The sequence below is a fragment of the Meles meles genome, chromosome 1, assembly GCF_922984935.1.
Source record: "Meles meles chromosome 1, mMelMel3.1 paternal haplotype, whole genome shotgun sequence".
In the NCBI taxonomy this organism is placed as follows: Eukaryota; Metazoa; Chordata; class Mammalia; order Carnivora; family Mustelidae; genus Meles; species Meles meles.
Genome location: NC_060066.1, coordinates 98429256 through 98452982, shown reverse-complemented (window position 1 = coordinate 98452982; position 23727 = coordinate 98429256). Strand labels below are relative to the sequence as shown.

Below are 23727 nucleotides of genomic sequence, written 5' to 3'. Positions count from 1 at the left end.
ATTTTCATTCCCGAACTCCAGAACTCTATGGAAAGCGTTCAGAGAACAAAAGCTCCCAAAAGTGAACCCGAGCGATTACTTAGTCCGGCCCCCAGTAAGAGTGGTGCAATTCCGCCTCGGGCAAAGACACTTGACAGTCACTACAACAAGCCCCTCCCCCAGAAGATCAACAAAATATCCAGCCAGGACGAAGTTCATCTATCAAGGAAAGCAGGTTCAATACCTAGGACGGCAGCGGAATTCCAGAGGAGGAGAAAGCAAAGCACGGAACACATGGCTTTCTCCCCATGATTCTTTAGTCTTGCGGTTAATTCAATTTTTTTTTCAATTTTTTTTCTTTCTTTTTTCTACTTCTGCTAAATTTTTTAAAACTTTTACCCTTTTCATTTTTAACGTTTTTTGACTAGTTTACCTAAAATATATTTTTTCTTTTTTATATTTTTTCTTTATTTGTTTTATTTTTTTAATTTTTTTCTTTTTTTTTCTGACCTCTTTTTATCCCCTTTCTCCCCCCCCCCCCCCCACAATTTGGGGTCGCTTCTGATTTGGTACAGTGCATTTTTCTGGGGTCTTTGCCACCCTTTTAGTATTTCATTTGATCCTTCATATCCTCTTATCTGGATAAAATGACAAGGCAGAAAAAATCACCATAAACAAAAGAACAAGAGGTAATACCAAAGACTAGGGACCTAATCAACACAGACATTGGTAATATGTCAGATCTAGAGTTCAGAATGATGATTCTCAAGGTTACGGCCGGGTTTGAAAAAGGCATGGAAGATATTAGAGAAACCCTATCTGGAGGTATAAAAGCCCTTTCTGGAAAAATTAAATAACTAAAATCTAACCAAGTTGAAATCAAAAAGCTACTAATGAAGTGCAATCAAAAATGGAGGCTCTCACTGCTAGGATAAATGAGTCAGAAGAAAGAATTAGTGACATAGAAGACCAAATGACAGAGAATAAAGAAGCCGAGCAAAAGAGGGACAAACAGCTACTGGACCATGAGGGGAGAATTCGAGAGATAAGTGACACCATAAGACGAAACAACATTAGAATAATTGGGATTCCAGAAGAAGAAGAAACAGAGAGGGGAGCAGAAGGTCTATTGGAGAGAATTATTGGAGAGAATTTTCCTAATATGGCAAGCATCAAAATCCAGGAGGTGCAGAGAACCCCCCTCAAAATCAACAAGAATAGGCCCACACCCCGTCATCTAATAGTAAAACTTACAAGTCTTAGTGACAAAGAGAAAATCCTGAAAGCAGCCCGGGAAAAGAAGTCTGTAACATACAATGGTAAAAATATTAGATTGGCAGCAGACTTATCCACAGAGACCTGGCAGGCCAGAAAGGACTGGCATGAGATATTCAGAGCACTCAACGAGAAAAACATGCAGCCAAGAATACTCTATCCAGCTAGGCTATCACTGAAAATAGAAGGAGAGATAAAAAGCTTCCAGGACAAACAAAAACTGAAAGAATTTGCAAACACCAAACCAGCTCTACAGGAAATACTGAAAGGGGTCCTCTAAGCAAAGAGAGAGCCTAAAAGTAGTAGATCAGAAAGGTACAGAGACAATATACAGTAACAGTCACCTTACAGGCTAATAATGGCACTAAATTCATATCTCTCAATAGTTACCGTGAATGTTAACGGGCTAAATGCCCCAATCAAAAGACACAGGGTATCAGAATGGATAAAAAAACAAAACCCATCTATATGTTGCCCACAAGAAACTCATTTAAGACACCTCCAGATTTAAAGTGAGGGGGTGGAAAACAATTTACCATGCTAATGGGCAATAGAAGAAGCTGGGGTGGCAATCCTTATATCAGATCAATTAGATTTTAAGCCAAAGACTATAATAAGAGATGAGGAAGGACACTATATCATATTCAAAGGGTCTATCCAAAAAGAAGATCTAACAATTTTAAATATCGATGCCCCTAACGTGGAAGCAGCCAACTATATCAACCAATTAATAACAAAATCAAAGAAACACATCAATAATAATACAATAATAGTAGGGGACTTTAACACTCCCCTCACTGAAATGGACAGATCATCCACGCAAAAGATCAACAAGGAAATAAAGGCCTTAAATGACACACTGGACCAGATGGACATCACAGATCTATTCAGAACATTTCATCCCAAAGCAACAGAATACACATTCCTCTCTAGTGCACATGGAATATTCTCCAGAATAGATCACATCCTGGGTCACAAATCGGGTCTCAACCTGTATCAAAAGATTAGGATCATTCCCTTTATATTTTCAGACCACAATGCTCTGAAGCTAGAACTCAATCACAAGAGGAAAGCTGGAAAGAACCCAAATACATGGAGCCTAAACAGCATTCTTCGAAAGAATGAATGGGTCAACCAGGAAATTAAAGAAGAATTTAAAAAATTCATGGAAACAAATGATAATGAAAACACAACGGTTCAAAATCTGTGGGACACAGCAAAGGTGGTCCTGAGAGGAAAATATATAGCGGTACAAGCCTTTCTCAAGAAACAAGAAAGGTCTCAAGTACACAACCTAACCCTACACGTAAAGGAGCTGGAGAAAGAACAAGAAAGAAACCCTAAACCCAGCAGGAGAAGAGAAATCATAAAGATCAGAGCAGAAATCAATGAAATAGAAACCAAAAAAAAAAATAGAAAAAATCAATGAAACTAGGAGCTGGTTCTTTGAAAGAATCAATAAGATTGATAAACCCCTGGCCAGACTTATCAAAAAGAAAAGAGAAAGGACCCAAATTAATAAAATCGTGAATGAAAGAGGAGAGATCACAACTAACACCAAAGAAATACAGACAACTGTAAGAACATACTATGAACAACTCTACGCCAACAAATTTGACAATCTGGAAGAAATGGATGCATTCCTAGAGACATATAAATTACCACAACTGAACCAGGAAGAAACAGAAAACCTGAACAGGCCCATAACCAGTAAGGAGATTGAAACAGTCATCAAAAATCTCAAACAAACAAAAGCCCAGGGCCAGACGGCTTCCCAGGGGAATTCTACCAAACATTTAAAGAAGAACTCATTCCTATTCTCCTGAAACTGTTCCAAAAAAATAGAAATGGAAGGAAAACTTCCAACCTCACTTTATGAGGCCAGCATCACCTTGATCCCCAAACCAGACAAGGATCCCACCAAAAAAGAGAACTACAGACCAATATCCTTGATGAACACAGATGCAAAAATTCTCACCAAAATACTAGCCAATAGGATTCAACAGTACATTAAAAGGATTATTCACCACGACCAAGTGGGATTTATTCCAGGGCTGCAAGTTTGGTTCAACATCCACAAATCAATCAATGTGATACAACACATTAATAAAAGAAAGAACAAGAACCATATGATACTCTCCATAGATGCTGAAAAAGCATTTGACAAAGTACAGCATCCCTTCCTGATCAAAACTCTTCAAAGTGTAGGGATAGAGGGCACATACCTCAATAGTATAAAAGCCATCTCTGAAAAACCCACCACAAATATCATTCTCAATGGAGAAAAACTGAAAGCATTTCCACTAAGGTCAGGAACACGGCAAGGATGTCCATTATCACCACTGCTATTCAACATAGTACTAGAAGTCCTAGCCTCAGCAATCAGACAACAAAAAGAAATTAAAGGCATCCAATTCAGCAAAGAAGAAGTCAAACTATCACTCTTCGCAGATGATATGATACTATATGTGGAAAACCCAAAAGACTCCACTCCAAAACTGCTAGAACTTGTACAGGAATTCAGTAAAGTGTCAGGATATAAAATCAATGCACAGAAATCAGTTGCATTTCTGTACACCAACAACAAGACAGAAGAAAGAGAAATTAAGGAATCAATCCCATTTACAATTGCACCCAAAACTATAAGATACCTAGGAATAAACCTAACCAAAGAGGCTAAGAATCTATATGCAGAAAACTATAAAGTACTCATGAAAGAAATGGAGGAAGACACAAAGAAATGGAAAAATGTTCCATGCTCCTGGATTGGAAGAATAAATATTGTGAAAATGTCTATGCTACCTAAAGCAATCTACACATTTACTGCAATCCCTATCAAAATACCATCCATTTTTTTCAAAGAAATGGAACAAATAATCCTAAAATTTATATGGAACCAGAAAAGACCTCAAATAGTCAAAGGAATATTGAAAAAGAAAGCCAAAGTTGGTGACATCACAATTCCGGAATTCAAGCTCTATTACAAAGCTGTCATCATCAAGACAGCATGGTACTGGCACAAAAACAGACAAATAGATCAATGGAACAGAATAGAGATCCCAGTAATAGACCCTCAACTCTATTGTCAACTCATCTTCGACAAAGCAGGAAAGAATGTCCAATGGAAAAAAGACAGCTTCTTCAATAAATGGTGCTGGGAAAATTGGACAGCCACATGCAGAAAAATGAAATTGGACCACTTCCTTACACCACACATGAAAATAGACTCAAAATGGATGAAGGACCTCAATGTGAGAAAGGAATCCATCAAAATCCTTGAGAACACAGGCAACAACCTCTTCGACCTCAGCCGCAGCAACATCTTCCTAGGAACAACAGCAAAGGCAAGGGAAGCAAGGGCAAAAATGAACTATTGGGATTTCATCAAGATCAAAAGCTTTTGCACAGCAAAGGAAACAGTTAACAAAACCAAAAGACAACTGACAGAATGGGAGAAGATACTTGCAAACGACATATCAGATAAAGGGCTAGTGTCCAAAATCTATAAGGAACTTAGCAAACTCAACACCCAAAGAACAAACAATCCAATCAAGAAATGGGCAGAGGACATGAACAGACATTTCTGCAAAGAAGACATCCAAATGGCCAACTGACACATGAAAAAGTGCTCCACATCACTCGGCCTCAGGGAAATACAAATCAAAACCACAATGAGATATCACCTCACACCAGTCAGAATGGCTAAAATTAACAAGTCAGGAAATGACAGATGCTGGCGAGGATGCGGAGAAAGGGGAACCCTCCTCCACTGTTGGTGGGAATGCAAGCTGGTGCAACCACTCTGGAAAACAGCATGGAGGTTCCTCAAAATGTTGAAAATAGAACTACCCTATGACCCAGCAATTGCACTACTGTGTATTTACCCTAAAGATACAAACGTAGTGATCTGAAGGGGCACGTGCACCCAAATGTTTATAGCAGCAATGTCTACAATAGCCAAACTACGGAAAGAACCTAGATGTCCATCAACAGATGAATGGGTAAAGAAGAAGTGGTATATATACACAATGGAATACTATGCAGCCATCAAAAGAAATGAAATCTTGCCATTTGAGACAACATGGATGGAACTAGAGGGTATCATGCTTAGTGAAATAAGTCAATCGGAGAAAGACAACTATCATATGATCTCCCTGATATGAGGATGTGGAGATGCAACATGGGGGGTTAGGGCGATAGAAGAATAAATGAAACAAGATGGGATTGGGAGGGAGACAAACCATAAGTGACTCTTAATCTCACAAAACAAACTGGGGGTTGCTGGGGGGAGGTGGGGTTGGGAGAGGGGGAGTGGGGTTATGGACATTGGGGAGGGTATGTGCTATGGTGAGTGCTGTGAAGTGTGTAAACCTGGAGATTCACAGACCTGTACCCCTGGGGATAAAAATACATTATATGTTTATAAAAAAGTAAGAAATAAATAAAAAATTAAAAAAAAAATTTGAACACACCAGAATACATTTATCTATAGGCAGCATTAATATATATGTTTTAAAATTTGTAGATGGGAAATTCCCATGAAAAATGAATGAAAATAGGAGATATTACATGATTAATATTTTGGAAGGAAAAAAATGTACATATAGAGGAAAAAAACCTGAAAATAAACTATTACTTTTACCTCAAAACCAAACTCTTGTTTTTTTATTATTCTTTTCTGTATTTTTCAAGTTTTCTATAGTAAGCTTGTTACTTTTCATGATAACTCTAACTTAGAAAAGATAAATGAACAAGTTATTAATTTTTATTTGTACATACTATGCTAGGCTTTGTACATAGGGAAACAGTGCTATTTACCTCATATAAAAGTGCGCATTTTAAGAGAACAAGCAGGAATTCTTTGATAGCTCTTTCTCTCAACATTTACTCTGCCCTACTATGGTCAACGATATGCCTCATCAGATATAGTTCCTCTTTTTGAGAGCTCAGAGACCAGTTTCAGTGGGGAGAGGGGATATAACGAGGTAATCATTATGTATAAGCTGAAAAGGGCTATGGATATATATACCGAACACCAGAAGCACAGAAAATTGGACAGATATTGTGTTTTGTTTTAATGGCAATATACTGGTTTGCCAGATTAAAAAGAGAAGAATTTTTTTATTTTTACTTGAAGAGATAGAAACTTGCCTACCTAATTAAGACGGTGAAAGAATCCTTAAAAGGCAAGTACAACTTGGAAAGCTGAGGAACCAAGCGTGAAGGCTGTCCAGACTGACTCACAAGCAAGCGACCAAATTAGCAGTCCAGCAAGTGTGCTACTGGGGCGAGGCACAGAACCTTAAGTTTCCTCTGCACATCCCCAGACACCAGGTGCTACAGTCTCCCATCTTCATGGAGCCCAGCCACAGTTGCTGCCTGAAGGCAATGCCTGCCATACCGTACCACTTCCCTCCGCTCCTCATTCCTGCCAGAAGTCTGGGGCAGTGAGATCTGATTTGCTGACTGACGCCATAAGCATGTGGCTGGAAGCAGAGGAGTTTAGGAAAGCAAGCTGCTGGCATTTTTATCTTCTACAACGAAAGGGAGTACATGCTTTGGAAGGTGGGAATTCCTTGAATATAGGAAAACTGTTTAGATGTTGTACAACTTCAAAGAAAAAAAACAAACATTCACTACCTTATTTGTGGCAGAGAGAGGGTATTGCACTTGCACAAGCCCTAGGAGGGTTTGATGGGAGGGAAGAACACCAGGATTAGAAATCAAATGCCTGGGGCACCTGGGTGGCTCAGTGGGTTAAAGCCTCTGCCTTCCGCTCAGGTTGTGATCCCAGGGTCCTGGGATCGAGCCCCACATCGGGCTCTCTGCTCAGCAGGGAGCCTGTTTTCTGCCTGCTTGTGATCTCTGTCAAATAAATAAAAATAAAATCTTTTTTAAAAAAAAGAAAAAAAAGTCCACCACAAGAACACTATATTCTAAATGCTTGGTGTTTTTTTTTAATATTTTATTTATTTGACAGAGAGAAATCACAACTAGGCAGAGAGGCAGGCAGAGAGAGAGGAGGAAGCAGGCTCCCTGCAGAGCAGAGAGCCTGATGCAGGGCTCGATCCCAGGACCCCGGGATCATGACCTGAGCCAAAGGCAGAGGCTTTAACCCACTGAGCCACCCAGGCGCCCCAAGAACATTATATTCTTAGAGAAAGCCAAATTTCCTTATTAAGTAATGTTTAAAATCACATGGTATCAAAAACATACAGTGGAGAAGAGTACAGCTGAGCTTTGAACAACATTGGGGTGGAGGAGGTTAGGGACACCAACCTCTCACACAGTTAAAATCCACATATAATTTTTAACTCCCCCATAAGTTAAGTACTAATAGCCTACTGTTGAACAGAAGTCTTACCAGTAACATAAAGAGTCAATTAGCACATATTTTGTATGATACACCATATACTACATTCTTACAATAAAGTAAGCTAAAGAAAAGGAACTGTTACTAAGAAAATCTTAAGACAAAATACATTTACAGTACTGTATTATAAAAAATCCACATATAAGTGGACCTACACAGTTCAAACCAATGCTGTTCAAGGGTCATCTGCAATTGCTACCGTGCAGGATAACAGATACTTAACAAATGGACAAAATTACTCATTTAACTGGTACTATGTGTTAAGCAGTGTTTAAAGCACATTACATATGAACTCATTTAGTTCTCATATTTACAGAGGAGGAAACTGGCACAGAGAGGCTATATGCCAAGGTCGTACAGTTACCAGGTGGCAGGGCTGAGATCTGAACCTAAGCAGGCAAGTTTAGTCTGTGCACTTAACCACCAGGTAATTCAGTACAGATGACAGTGGTGCCCATTAGCTATTAGCATATGTACTGTCCATGTATGGAGGAGATAGTCCTGATTTCTCTGGAGGGTATAATGTGGACAAGAAGTTGTTGGACTTAGTACTGACAGAGGACTAGTTACGTTTACCAGGGAGAATTAGTGCTACATGGACAAAGAGATTTAACTCAATTGGACCTTGCCTGCCTACTAATCTTGTTAGTGTTAAAAGAAATGCAAGTGTGAATTTGATCAAGTTATAAGAACTGAGTGAAGAAAAACATGGAGGAGCATAAGACTGCCTTTCCAAACAGAAATACGTCATTCTTTTTTCTGGGGGTGGGGAACTTACTTTCTTTGCTCATATTATTTTTCCTCAAGTAGTAGGAAAGGATAATTACTGGTTTCCTCAGTATGTGATACATAAGACAGCACTTTCAGTGATAAATACCAGTAAAAATCCTTTCCATTATTCTAAGCAACTTAGCAATGTAGTAGTCATCATCTGAATAGGTCAAAAAATATCAACATCAGAGTGCCAGGGTGGCTTAGTCGGTTAAGCATCCAACTCTTGATTTCAGCTCAGATCAAGAGCTCAGATCAAGATCTCGGAATCCTGAGATCAAGCTCCACATCAGGCTCTGCGCTCAGCACAGTCTTGCTTGTTCCTCTCTCTTTGCTCTTACCCCACTTGCATTCTCTCCCTCCCTCTCACTCTCTCTCTAATACATAAATAAACTTAAAAAAAAAATTGGGGGGACACCTCGGTGGCTCAGTCAGTTAAGCGGCTGCCTTTGGCTCAGGTCATGATCCCAGGACCTTTGGATCAAGACCCACATCTTGCTCCTTGTTCAGTGGGAAGTCTACTTCTCTGTCTGCCTGCCACTCCCCCTGCTTGAGCTCTCTCTGTCCCTCACTCTCTCTCTCTCTCTGACAAATAAATAAAATCTTAAAAAAAAAAAAAGAGTATCGACATCAAATTTAAGATACCAATATAATTTTTTAGGGTGACTGATTTGTAATAAAAATGGATAAATCATTGAAAGTTTGAATTTTTCCAAATCTAAATGTTTTATTTTATTCATGAAGGAAAAAAAATGAGGACTATAATTAAAAACCACATCCATAAGCTACAACTGAATTTAAAGAGATACTTTTATATGACCAACTGCAACCACAAAGTAGACTGGGAATTTTTCCCCTCTGTCTCACAAGTAGCAACATTCAATTTCCCTGCTTTTACATGGAATGGGCCAGTCAACTTAATATATGATGAACTGTTAAAGCAGGTTTCAGGGAGAAGTCCTTCTGAGTCCACATATGATCTGAATATCCAGAACTATCTGCAAGAGGCTTTAAACTGTTGTAGCCATTCCTGCCAACTTACTGTAATGAGTTAACATTTTTTTAAATTTAGTAGCAATAAAAAAGAGATAGTGAATAGAGAACTTGACTTATGTATGACTCAAGCATTCTGTTCTTGATACCTTGGTAAAAGATCATGAACAAAATAATTCCTATTACTGACATGAAAGAGTTATCAGTACTTTAAACTATAATTACATTTTTTGAGTATTGATTAATTTTATTACTGTTTATTTCAAACTGTAGGTCTGCAAAGCCACCAACAGTCTATTTATTAAGTTTAAAAAACACTCCTATGTAGGAAGATGTGGGAATGACTTCACAGAGAGAATGAGAGTCTTCAAGGGGCTATGTGATGAGGAGAAAATACTTTGAAAACATATTTCAAAGAAGGAGGAAGAGAAAACTGTACAGAAATTAAGTTACTCTGAGATAATACTGGTGAGTGACTTCAAAAAAGAATGAATATACTGGTCCATGGATCCATGTAAGCCACTGGAAGGACAAAGAAAAATAGTAGCATTGTGAGAGTTGCAGGCAGGCCGGCAGGCAGGCATGAATGAATGAGTAAGTGTTTTAGGAAGTGTTTTAGCACTGAGGATTGATGCAATGTATGATACCAGCGATATATAGTCTGAAGAAGTTAAGCATGGTGTCCAAGATAATCCTTAACTGGAGGAGACACTTGGAAGGGGAGAAAAGAAGGGATGTGGTAGAACTGGATAATGTGAAGGCATAATAGGTTTCTGATTAGCAGCAGATATGGTGTAAACAGTGTATCCATAAGATACATTTGAAGCCCTAGGGTTCAAGATGTTGGTAACACGTCAGTACTATAAGAAAGTAAGTTCTTAAATAAGCTTTTCACCAGTTTTATGATTTTAGAATGAGGATATTTTATCTGTATTTGCTTTTTCTCTTTCCAAAAGTACTATAAATAAGCGATTATATGATTATGAAGGATTCACCTATCCTCTCTCTGGTTTTCATGTTAAACACATCTTAGGTGTGCCTGGGTGGCTCAGTGGGTTAAAGCCACTGCCTTCGGCTCAGGTCATGATCCCAGGGTCCTGGGATCTAGCCCCACGTCAGGCTCTCTGCTCAGCAGGGAGCCTGCTTCCTCCTCTCTCTCTAACCTGCCTCTCTGCCGACTTGTGATCTGTCAAATAAATAAATAAAATCTTAAAAAAAAAAAAAAAAACCACGTCTTAGATGGGCTAGGGACCTGAGTTATTAGCTATATTTTTATAAAAGCAAAGTTCATCTTTGTCTTATCTGAAGATTCTCAACTTTTCATAATAAAATGGGCTATTTTAAAGTGGTATTAATGTTAGATAGTTCTTCACATCAAAGTGTCAAGAACTACAAAAGGTCTTAGCTTTCATCCCACTTGCAAGCTAGCAAGTAAAGCTGCCATAGTTTCATGGAGACCTGCAGAAGACACTGAGACTCCTAGGTCAAAGATAAATGCTAGTTTGTTACTCAAGGCAATTGCAGTAGCAAGAATATTAGAACTTTGTGCTGGTTCTCCAAACCACAATTTCACAGAAAAACATGAAGAGAGTTCAATGAGCCCTGCACATACAGTGTAAAGAAGAGGAACCCTGAACTTAAGAAACCCAAATATTTCCTAATGGACAGTAAGCGTCCTGCCCTTTGCTCCCAGGAAGACATCTATTTGAAAAGAGCATTCAACGTGCAAGGAGGACAGAAAGCTGAGAGAAATATCCCCCCACATATAAAATCTTCATTTATACTTTATCTTGCTTTCTGGCAAGTTTTACCTATGAATATACATCACTACACTCATCACTGTGATTAATCTGGCTGATGCAGGCTGGAATCAAATCCGCAGCACCAGGATAAAGCACAATGATCTTATCCAAGTCCCCCAAGGTCCTGGATCTAATCAGCTGGAAAAATGCCATAAACCACCAGGGTCTACTTAAAATTCACGGGCTTTCCCCTTAAGTTTCTGTAGTGACCTTTACACTTGGCATTAATCCAAGTATAGATGGATACTTTATAAAGAATGTGCAGATTCTTCCTTGGCACAAGAAGAAAGTCTAGGGCAATTCTGTCAACTATAACAAATGCTGGCCAGTGAGGTGAGGCTAACTTGAATGTCTTCCAGGGTTAAGGTAGTATCACTAATCACTTCTTTTTGGGAAACACCACCAAATCACCAAAGGTAGTTCCTTTTATAGAGATCTCTATGTTCACCTGAGGACTGTATGATCTACTGGTAGTGTTTCCTTAAATACACAGAGGCTACTTATAATGTGTAAGTTACCACTCCTAATGTGTAAGTTAACTATGGTTTGGGGAGGGAAGCAAGTTCATGCCTGGCCTTCATACAGAAGGCCAAGGACATACCAAGGACACTCACAGCCCCTGGAAAGAAAGTGAGATCTTCATCAGTGGTGGTGGTGGGACAGGGGAGAGGGCAGACAGGTTGACAGTGCCCTCAGTGTCACTTCCCAGATGGATGGGTGAACCTTAGGAGTCTCAGTTCAAGTCAAATACCTGAGTCTAGTCCCGGTTTTAGGAAAGAATGACCTATTTGTCTATGGTCCCAGATAGGTAATATTTGTCTGCCCTGTGGAATGGTTAAGGGAGGCTCCAGGATGGAGGGTGGGGCAGACAAAAAGAGCTACTGACAGGTATTTTGCATGGAAGGTGCAAAAGCTATTATTATCCCTTCTGTTTCCAACAGACTTCTCAACAGGTTAAAGGGAATGGCTATCAAATTGTGGCAGCACTCTTTGGAGGTAGATGACAGACCCAGCAGTTAATTAAGTATAAAGTGTCCAACAGTGGAGAGATCTCTTGTGTCTTTCTTCATGAGAAAAGCCATAGGGACAATTAACTGAAAAACAAAGATCATTAATATTCTCCCTCTCCTGTGTCTCTTTGCACGTGCTTAAGTTGTTACCCTTCACTGCTACCAAATCAGCAACTATAACTTCACCTATTTTACAGTCATTGACTAAATGTATCCAGACCTCAGTTCACAAGAAGGGCAAGAGCACTGCTATAAAACTTGCAGAGATGGGCCATGGGAGTGATGTCTGCAAGATGGCTGAATAAGACATCCTTCACATGTATCTCTCCTCCTCAAAAGCAATAATTTGCTATCCATCCATGGAAAACTGCCTTCCTGGGAACTCTGGGATACAGGTAGGGACTGTGAAACCCTGGTGCTCTCTCCAACTGAAGAAAGACATTTTGAGAGGGCAGGATCACACCCAGGCAGCTGATTCACTGACTGTGGCCCTGGCTACAGCTCTAGAACCCTGAGAATTCTACCATCCATCCCCATTGGCTCTGATTCTGCCAAAATAAGGGACCTTGGAAGAGTCACACCTACCCATCCATCAGCAAATAGGCACAGAGACCTCAGTCCCAGTTGTGTGGACCCTGAAAGAGTCCTTGACCAGGCTCCAGCATCTCTCTGCTGAGTTCTCGGAGTCCTTTCCTTACCCAAGAAGTAAAGCCTGATAAACTTTGTCAAACTGCAAATTCTGAAAGGGCCCTATAACTAGTCTTCAGCTCATTCTGGCCAGTCCCCAAACATACTTGCTGGCACAGAGACACAGCAGAAAACTTCTGGCTGCACCCTTATAGATTCTGAGAGGTCCTATACATGACTCTAGCTCCATCATAGATGGCCTGCCAGCAGGCCAGCCAGCTTCAGGGACCTAGCAAGAGATGCTCTGACAGTACCCCAGAGATGGTAGAAAGGGCCCTATATTCAGGTCCATCCCTTCCCAGTCAGTCCATGAGCAGTACTGCTGGCCCAGAAAACCAGTGGGAGACACTCCTATCTGCACCCCAAGATCCTGGAATGGTTCAATTCCCTCCAACCTGCAGTTACAGGCAGTCCTCCAACATAGGGACCTGGTGGGGGACACTAACATCTGTGCCTCAGGATATCTTGAAACAATCCTATACTCAGCTTCAGTTCCTCCAGCCAAAGTCAGGGAGTAGTTCCACCTACCCAGGGACCCGTGGCACAAATACCCATCTGTGCCTCTAAAACCAGATATGCAGACTTCAGTTGTGGCTGGGACATCTGCATCAGCTCTGGAGTTTGGTTCCAGTCCCTCTCAGCCATGGCCCAGGGCCTATCCTGCCCACCCAGAGATCCATCAGTGACCAGGTAGCAGTGCTCTCTGGGACCTGCAGGAGCTACACCCATCCATACACCTAGTAAGGGGATAGCTAAGGACACAACTGTGGAACCTGAAATGAACCCTTGTCCCAGCACTACCCTACTAAACAAGGTACTTGAGGCAGTCCCAGCCATCTGAAGACCAGACAGGAAACACGCTTATCTAAGACCCCAGTAACAAACCTGCCAACCACGGACACCCCTGCAGACTCATATCCGTGCATTACCCACTCCAACTCGGCATGAATGTAATTTCAGAGGTAATGCCACCCATTAGCCCAGGCGACAGAGAAGAGTTCATTATCTGCTGAAAATGGTCTTAAAGACTAGATGAGGTATTTACTCCTTCAAATGCACAGACATCGATGTGAGGTTACACAGATCACAAAGAATCAGGTAAATATAACACTACCAAATGAAAATTAATAAAGCTCCAGTAACCAATCCTATAAAAACATGTATCTAAAATTTGCCTAATAAAGGATCAAAATAATCATCCTAAAGAAACTTAATGACATGAAAGAGAACACAGACAACTAAACAAAATTAGAAAAACAACACATGAACAAAATGACAATAAAGAAAGAGAAATAAATAGAACCAAACAAAAATCTTGGAGCTGAAGAATACAAGGACAAAACTAAAAAATGCAACAGAGATCTTGTACACACAGACTTACAAATCTGCTGTTTCTGTGCCATTTGCTTCTGACGTGCATCCGGAATAAAGTTCTATGTCAGACCAGTAACAGCTCTATACAGAAGAATGAAACTGAACCACTCTCTTACACCAAACACAAAGATAAACTCTAAATGGATGAAAGACCTCAGTGAGAGACAGAAATCCATCAAAATCTTAGATGACAACATAGGCAGTAACCTCTTCAACACTGGCCACAGCAATTTCTTTCAAGACATGTCTCCAAAGGCAAGGGAAACAAAAGCAAAAATGAACTTTTGGGACTTTGTCAAGATAAAAAGCTTCTGCACAGCAAAGGAAACAGTCAACAAAACAAAGGCAACCCACAGAATGGGAGAAGATATTTGCAAATGACACTACAGATAAATGGCTGATATCCAAGATCTACAAAGAACTTCTCAAACTCAACACCCAAAAAACAAATACTCAAGTCAAAACATGGGCAGAAGACATGAACAGACACTTCTCCAAAGAAGACATAGAAATAGCTAGCAGACACATGAAAAAGTGCTCATAATCTTTAGCCATCAAGGAAATTCAAATCAAAACCACACTTGAGATACCAACTTACACCAGTTAGAATGGCAAAAATCAACAAGGCAAGAAACAACAAATGTTGGAGAAGATGTGGAGAGACGGGAACCTACTTACACTGTTGGTGGGAATGCAAATTGGTGCAGCCACTTTGGAAAACAGTGTGGAGGTTCCTCAAGGAGTTAAAAATAGAGCTACTCTATGAACCAGCAATTGCACTACTAGGTATTTACCACAAAGATACAGATGTAGTGATAAGATGGGCAACATGCACCCCAGTGTTCATAGCAGCAATGTCCACAACAGCCAAACTGTGGAAAGAGCTGAGATGCCCTTCAACAGATGAATGGATAAAGAAGATGTGGTCCATCTATACAATGGAATATTACTCAGCCAATCAAAAAGGATGAACACCCAAACTTTTGCATCAACATGAATGGGACTGGAGGAGATTATAATGAGTGAAATAAGTCAAGCAGAGAGAATCTATCATCATATGGTTTCACTTACTTGTGAAACATAAGGAATAGCATGGAGGACATTAGGAGGAAGAAGGGGAAAATGAAGCAGGGAAAACCAGAGGGGGAGACAAACCATGAGAGACTATGGTCTCCAAGAAACAAACTGAGGGTTTGGGAGGGGAGAGGGGTGGGGGGATGGGTTAGCCTGGTGATAGGTATGAAGGAGGGCATGTATTGCATCAAGCACTGGGTGTTATACACAAACAATGAATCATGGAACACTACATCAAAAACTAATGATATACTATACGGTGACTAACATAACATTAAGAAAAAAAACCAGTAACGAAGGCTTGCTGGGTCAGAATGAAAACATCCTGCAGTTCAAACACTGAGTGATTCAGTAGCTACACTCAAGGATTTTCTATTTTTCCTAAAGTAGGTATCAATATCCTGAGTAGTTTCCCATATGACATTTGCCTAATGTTCTCTCACTTACCCTCCATAAAAGAGGCATTTTGCACATTTACCCATCATATGGAGTTCAGAGATGTTCATGCTCATTATTTCCACCCAGAAAAAATGCAAGAGAAACTCTTCACTCCAAATGGACATGAACAACCTCTTCTCATTTCTGAGAGCAAAGGTAGGCTGTCTCTTACTAACCTCAAGCCTACTTTTCCATACAGCAATGTCAATCCTGACAACTCAGTACATGATCCATGTGATATCCCACAGCCCTAGCAAATTGTGCTCCAGATGAAACTGTCATAATTTTGGAAATGAACTTTACCAAGGTCCAATACAAAGCAGCCTGAGCAGCCAAATCAGATCTAGAAAAAACAAGGTGAAGATCAAAAATAATACAGGTCAGAGACACATGGAGAGAAAAGATAATTTCTCTGCTTGAAGCGATGCATCTGGATGGATCCAGTCACTGACATATGTTTTATAATGCTTAAGTATTTATACACTATAAGGAGAAGAGGAAGTTATGAAGTAATTGTGGAACATTAAAGTATGCAAATACTTCTGTGGCTCTGCCAATTTTTCCTCACATTCTAAGATGTTCTGGGCTTACTTGACACTGTTTTATAATAAATAAGATTAATACTGTCATGTCTTCCTTATAGATAGTTTTGATGAATATAAAATATCCATATTAGTAATAGTAAAAGTAGCTAATACTTACTGAGTACTTCCTGTGTATCTCCTGGCACAACTCTGACCACTGTATTGGTTTAACTCATTTAATCCTCACATCAGCCTCAGGAGAAAGGAATATGACTATCGACCATGGGAAAGGAATATGACTATCGTCTCAATTTTACTCATTAGGAAACAAACTAGCAAGTGAAACACCAAGGCACTATGCATTTCTACTTTTCCAAGTAACAGAAAACACCCCTTTCTACCTTAAATGTTTTCTCCCTTGATATAATATTGGTACCCTGATTTCTTATTTTTCCCAGAAAAAGCCTAACTTTTTATTGTTGATATATCTAAATGATTTTAAATTATGTGGCTACCATCACCACATCTGTAAAGTCTTATCTATCTCATCCCACATGGAATTCCTCTCTTCTCAATACTCTGAAATACATAATTTTATCACCATACATCTACTATAACTTTTCTTTACAGGTATTATATTTTCTTCAATATTGTGAATCTAAGAAGAGAATCTAATACCCTCTCCCTCACTCTGTCTCTGCCCCTCCCCATCATGCACATGTAGGTTCTCTCTCTCTCTCTCTCCAAAGGAAAGAAGTAAATCCTTTTTTTTAAAGATTTTATTTATTAGACAGACAGAGATCACAAGTAGGCAGAGAAGCAGGCAGACAGAGGGGGAGGGAAGCAGGCTGCCTGCTGAGCAGAGAGCCTGATGCGGGGTTCAATCACAGGACCCTGAGATCATGACCTGAGCCAAAGGCAGAGGCTTAACCCACAAGCCACCCAGGTGCCCCAGTAAGTAAGTAAATCTTTAAAAAATAATAACAATAGGGATGCTTGAGTGGCTCAGTCAGTTGGGCTCTGCCTTTGGCTCAGGTTGTGGTTGTGGTCTCTAGGTCCTGGGATTGGCATCAGGCTCCCGGCTCAGAGGGCTCCAGCGGGGAGCCTGCTTCTCCCTCTCCCCCTTTCCCTCCCCGCTCAGCTTGTGTTTGATTTCTCTCTCTCTCTCAAATAAATAAAATCTTTTTTAGAAATTAAAAATAATAATAATAATAATGTCTCATCGTCTCTGTAACTAGCAAGACAGGAAACAACGTGTGTTGGAGAGGATGTGGAGAAAGGGGAACCCTCTTACACTGTTGGTGGGAATGCAAGTTGGTGCAGCCACTTTAGAGAACAGTGTGGAGATTCCTTAAGAAATTTAAAATAGAGCTTCCCTATGACCCTGCAATTGCACTACTAGGTATTTACCCCAAAGATACAGATGTAGTGAAAAGAAGGGCCATCTGTACCCCAATCTTTATAGCAGCAATGGCCACGGTCGCCAAACTGTGGAAAGAACCAAGATGTCCTTCAATGGACAAATGGGTAAGGAAGATGTGTGTGTGTGTTTTTCCCCCCACTATGGAGTATTATGCCTCCATAAGAAAGGATGAATGCCCAACTTTTGTATCAACATGGATGGGACTGGAAGAGATTATGCTAAGTGAAATAAGCAGAGAGAATCAATTATCATATGGTTTCACTTATTTGTGGAGCATAACAAATAACATGGAGGACACAGGGATATGGAGAGGAGAAGGGAGTTGAGGGAAATTGGAAGGGGAGATGAACTATGAGACACTATGGACTCTGAAAAACAATCTGAGGGTTTTGAAGGGGCCGGGGGTGGGAGGTTGGAGGAGCCAGGTGGTGGGTATTATGGAGGGCGCGTATTGCATGGAGCACTGGGTGTGGTGCATAAACAATGAATTCTGTTATGCTGAAAAGAAATTTAAAAAATAATTAATAAAAAAGGAAAAAATTTAAAAATAAAAATAATAACAATGTCTCATCGTCTCTGTAACTACTAGTAGTAGTCGAAAAATAATGAGTACTCACAGAATGGCTGCTAAATTAAAATCATAAAAACCAAAGAAAATCATGAATGTGAAATTTCTAATGTGATCTCTGCTAGCTACCACACAATAGTATTATAGTTGTACTGATACTTTAATACTACCCATTTTTAACTAGGTTTATTATAATTCCCCATATTAATTGGGCATCTTGATTTCACTTACTCCATTAGTTTCTCTGCTAAACTACTTTTCCCTTACCGTTTGCCACGTGGATAATGCCGCACATATTCTCCAACATCATGAGCAGCAACAGCTAAGACTTGTGGATCATCCGACACCTCCAGAAGTTTTGTCAAAATTCTGAAATAAATTTAATCCAAAGAGAGACTGATTTCTAGTTGTTCTAGAGGGCACAACAGAGCACAGTATATTTTCAGGTACCTCCTGAAAATAGACATTTACAAAAGGATTTTCTACAGCTCTTACTATTACACATAATATATTACATATGGGTTAGCAGTTTTCAAATCTTTACATATTATTATATCAGGTTACTTGCAAATTCATAATGTATACCACACACAATCCCCAAAATATCAAAAAATCCCCAATATAACTTTCCTGCTCTCTCAAAAAAGACAACTAGAATGTGAGTTAATATTATTTTAATATACAGTTACCAGTGAATCCTTGCCAATTATATTTTGAAGATTAATCATTTATAAGCCTTTTATTAGTATTAAGAAGTTGCTTTAAGTTGTGATCAAGATGGAACATGAGCCCTCAGCATAGACATTTCCTGCACCCCTCTCTCCTGCCTTCTTTCTCATTCCAAGTCCCAGGAAGAACTTGAACCTCACAAGTAAAACAATGCAAAACAGCAAGTGAATGTTTCTGAGAAGATGGGCACCCAAATTCATAATCCTGGTTCCTTTGCTGTCCTTTCTCCACAGCAACTGTATAGGCAGAGTGAAACCACTGCAGGAGCCTGACGGTGTTTCTGAGAACAGGAGCCAACCAGACACAGAGAAGGCTCCCTTCTGCTGGGAGCTGGAGCCTTGACCACAGATTTCTGCTTCCTCAAGGACCTTCAGGAAGAGGGTTCATCTCACCCAGGAGATGTTTCTGGGTGCATGTTTCCAGGAGTGACGGGAAAGAGGGAAATGCGCCACCCAGAATCCAATCCAGTGGGAGAGAGAGTCTTCAGCATGAGTGTGAGGGAGATCACTCAAGGAACAGATCATTCCTGTGTTACTGAAACTACTAAAGGGCACAGAAATGGAAAGAAAACTGATTCCACAAACAGAACATACTGGGATAATCAATCAGAATCAGTAATTAATTTAATTGCCAGGCAGAAGACCAACATAAAAAAAAAACTGCTTTCTAATATGCCAGCAACAGTCACTCCCTTAGACACAGATACATGAAAACCTTACAGAACTAGCTAATTGAACCAGTAGAATACTGAGAGAATATCTTTTCAGTTCTCAGCTCAAAAATCACCTCTTGCTTTAGAGTCTCTGATCCCAAGATAATACCCTCCCCCTCATCATTTTCTATCCCCATTTCTTGATTTATTTTTCTTCACAGGACTCATCACCACCAGCCATGGTATTATGTAGTTTCTTGACTATCTGTTTAGTCTCTTTCTCTACAAAATACAATGTAAGCCTAATGACAATAAGAAATTAATTTTATTTGCCATTGTGTCTGCAACACCTAGAAAAGTACTGACCATACAACAGATGCTCAATATATACTTGCTGGAAAAAATGAATACACAATTTAAGTATAAAATGGTGATGCTGCCAACTGGGGAAACAATGTGACAGTTCCTAATGGAATTAAAAATGCACAGACCCTTTGATCCAGCAATTCAACTTCTAGGAATCTAACCTACAGAAATACCTTCACATTTCTACAAGGATAACTATGTACACTAGCTTAAAAAATGACTAAGAGAAAAGGTTAGGGGGTAGAGTCCACACGCAAGAGTTAGGCTTTTCCCTCCATTTCTTCTTCCGTGCTGGTGGCACCTGCTTTGTCCTCTGTAAACCAACTATGTCATGTACAAAGCAGTTTCACATTCACCATTTTATCAAAATCCCTACAATTTAGGATTATTGATTCTTCCTATTTTACAGAGAGGTTATACAGAGGCTCAGTGGAATAAAGTGGCCCAATTAAAAAGAAAATAGATTTTAAATTTTAAAAAATTATAAAACTAAGTCATTTTAACAGACCCCAAGCCATAATTAGTGAAAAACATAAGTCACAGACTAACATATTTAGATGGAACATGTATAAATAACTCTACATAAAGATGCAGATACAGATATGTCTATGAATGAGAAAACACTGGAGAGTATATCACCTGACTCTGGTTACCACTGGGGAAGACTATGAGAGAGAATAGCAGGGAAGAAACCTTTTCACTTTACTTCTGTATGCCTTCAAGAGTACTTAAATGACTTCGCCCAGGCTGTTCTATATAACTCAGAATTTAAAAATTCAGCACACACATTTTTTTTTAAAGTTACTTAATTTTACTAAGATGCTCAAGAGGTTACTATCCCTTAGAATTTCTAATTTTTTTAATTTAAATTCAATTACCCAACAGATAAGTACATCATTAGTTTCAGATGTAGTGTTCAGTAATTCATCAGTTGTGCATAACACCCAGTGCTCATCCATCACGTGTCCTCCTTAATGCCCATCACACAAGTACCCCATCCTCCTCAACCCTCCTTCCCTCTAGCAACCCTCAGTTTGTTTCCTATAGTTAAGAGTCTCTCATGGTTTTTCTCCCTCTCTGATGACTTCCCCTTCAGTTTTCCCTCCCTCCCTATGATCCTCTAGGCTGTTTATTATATTCCACATATGAGTGAAACCATATGATAATTGGTTTTCTCTCACTGACTTGTTTTTCATAATACCCTCCAGTTTCCTCCACACTGATGTAAATGGTAAGTATTCATCCTTTCTGATGGTTGAGTAATATTCCATTGTATATATATATGCCAAATCTTCTTTATCCATTCACCTGTGGATGGGTATAACTTGGCATCAGGGAAATCAAATCAAAGCCATAACGATATACATAACCTTACTCAGTCAGAATGGCTAAAATTATCAAGTCAGGAAACAACAATTGTTGGTGAGGACATGGAGAAAGGGGAACCCTCTTACACTGCTGGCAGGAATGCAAGCTGGTACAGTCACTCTGGAAAACAGTATGGCAGTTCTTCAAGAAGTTAAAAATAGAGCTACCCTATGGTCTAGCAATTGCACTACTGGCTTTTTACCCCAAAGTAAAATGTATTGATCCAAAGGAGCACCTGCAGCCCAATGTCCACAATAGCCAAACTATAGAATTGCAAATTTAAAGTTCAAAATATTCAACATAAAAAAAGTTTTGAAACTATTTAATTGCCTGTTTGCATATAAACTCTTCAATTACAAAATACAAACCTTATTACTTAAGATCTGTATTAGAAAACATCTTGAATCATGGTACTTGCTCATATCATTTGCATTAAAACAAATACTTAAATACTTAAAATACTTAAAGTAATAAAAATCTGCTTTAATAGTTCAAAAACCTGTACAAGTCTATGAAGCTTGTGTACTTCAGTTTCTGCAGCTCATTTATTTGGTAACATCTCCTAAGAGTATGGCTCAACACTTCTTTGCCTACCTTTTTCTATCATCATCTCAGCATGTCACATATCTAATTCTATAAACAACAGGAAACACTAATAAAAAACCTAACTGTCAATCAGGGAATTATTTCTTTAGGAAGTACTTACATGCCTTTTATCTTCCAGACTAACTGAGATATCTGCATTTCCAAATAATAGAAGAGATAAAATGAAGATTTATTATATGCATATATGTTCCAAATTCAATGTAAACATATACTTCACAAAAAGAACCCATAAATGAGAAAATGAGACCCAGAGAAGTTCCACAGTCTGCCTACGGACACAACAAATGTTGAAACAGATTTGAATCACTAGCTGTTGTTGACTCTAGTCCACACTAAGCACAACTGCACCATGATGGCAGTTCACTCAACTCAGCGCATGAAAACCCACAAAGAAAAAGCAAGACATATAGTCAATCTCCCATACATTTACTTTTTTTTAATTTCAAACTTGTTCTTTTTAAAAGGCCAACCTGCAAAGTATTCTAAAATTACATTTGATTCAACTGAAACATTTTAATAATTTCAAAAGGGTTGAAGTACTTTGATGTTATTCTTATTATTTTGAATTTTTATTAAGATATCATTGTAGGAAATAAGAAAATATCAACATAAGATTCCTTAAAAGAGTAACAGAATATTTGTTCTGAGTACCTTAAACCAGAAACTGTTAAATTATAGCTGAAGTCCAAAGCCAGCAGCTTCCTGTTTTTGTACATGAAGTTTCATCGGAACATAATCACACTCATTAGATTACATACTGTCCACAATTGCCTTAGCATTTCAGTACTGATGCTGAGTAGTTGTGACAGAGAATAAATAGCTCACAGAGTCTCCACTGTTTACTTTCTGGGCCTTTAAGAAAAAGTTTGCCAATGCCTGCCTTATACAACATTGAGTGACCTGAGCCATTCTTCATAGAGCAGAGACCTTTGATACTCAAAATATGGCCTGCAAACTCACAGCATTGGTATCAGCTTAGAAATTCTGAATTACAGACCAAATCCTGGATCTCCAGAGCTAGAATATGCATTTTAACAAGATGTCCATTAACATTTGAAAAATATACTCTTAGACTAAAAAAAATGATGAAGGAACTAAAATCAAATCTAGAAAATACAGAAATGATGGCTATCCTTTAGGACCATGTAGGCCACTGAATATGTTCATCAACAATAAACACTGAATATGTTCATCAACAATGAAAATATTTTTGTATTATTATCTGTAAACTCAGCATGATTTCAATTTCTATATACAAGTCATCAATGAAAATTTTCAAAAGAATGGTTCAAAAAAACATTCTGTGGTAAGCCAAGAAACAGCTCCCTCCAACTCTTCTCTGAATACAGTTTATTGTTTTTTTTACATTTAAAAAAATGTTTTATTATGTTATATTAGTCTCCATATGGCACATCATTCTATTTTTTTAATTTAAATTTTTTTCAGTGTTCCTAATTCATTGTTTATGCACCACACGCAGTACTCCATGCAATACGTGCCCTCCTTAATACTCACCACCCGGCTCACCCAACCCCACACTCCCTCCTATCCAAAACCCTCAGTTTGCTTCTCAGAGTCCACAGTCTCTCATGGACTGTCTTCCCCTCTGATTTCCCACAACTCACTCCTCCTCTTCATCTCCCCAAGTCCTCCGTGTTATTCCTTATGCTCCACAAGTAAGTGAAACCATATGATAATTGACTCTCCACAAGTAA

General features: G+C 39.1%; 1 protein-coding gene across 2 annotated transcripts in view; it reads right to left on the bottom strand.

The window, feature by feature from the left end:
- The window catches only part of ATP6V1H (ATPase H+ transporting V1 subunit H), a 144597-nt gene that overhangs the window by 45822 nt on the left and 75048 nt on the right, over positions 1-23727 (bottom strand). For both annotated transcript variants that reach the window (XM_046026704.1, XM_046026715.1), the window contains one exon: positions 18559-18660. In XM_046026704.1, coding sequence (XP_045882660.1) covers positions 18559-18660 — 102 coding nt within the window. The remainder of the gene's footprint in view (positions 1-18558; positions 18661-23727) is intronic.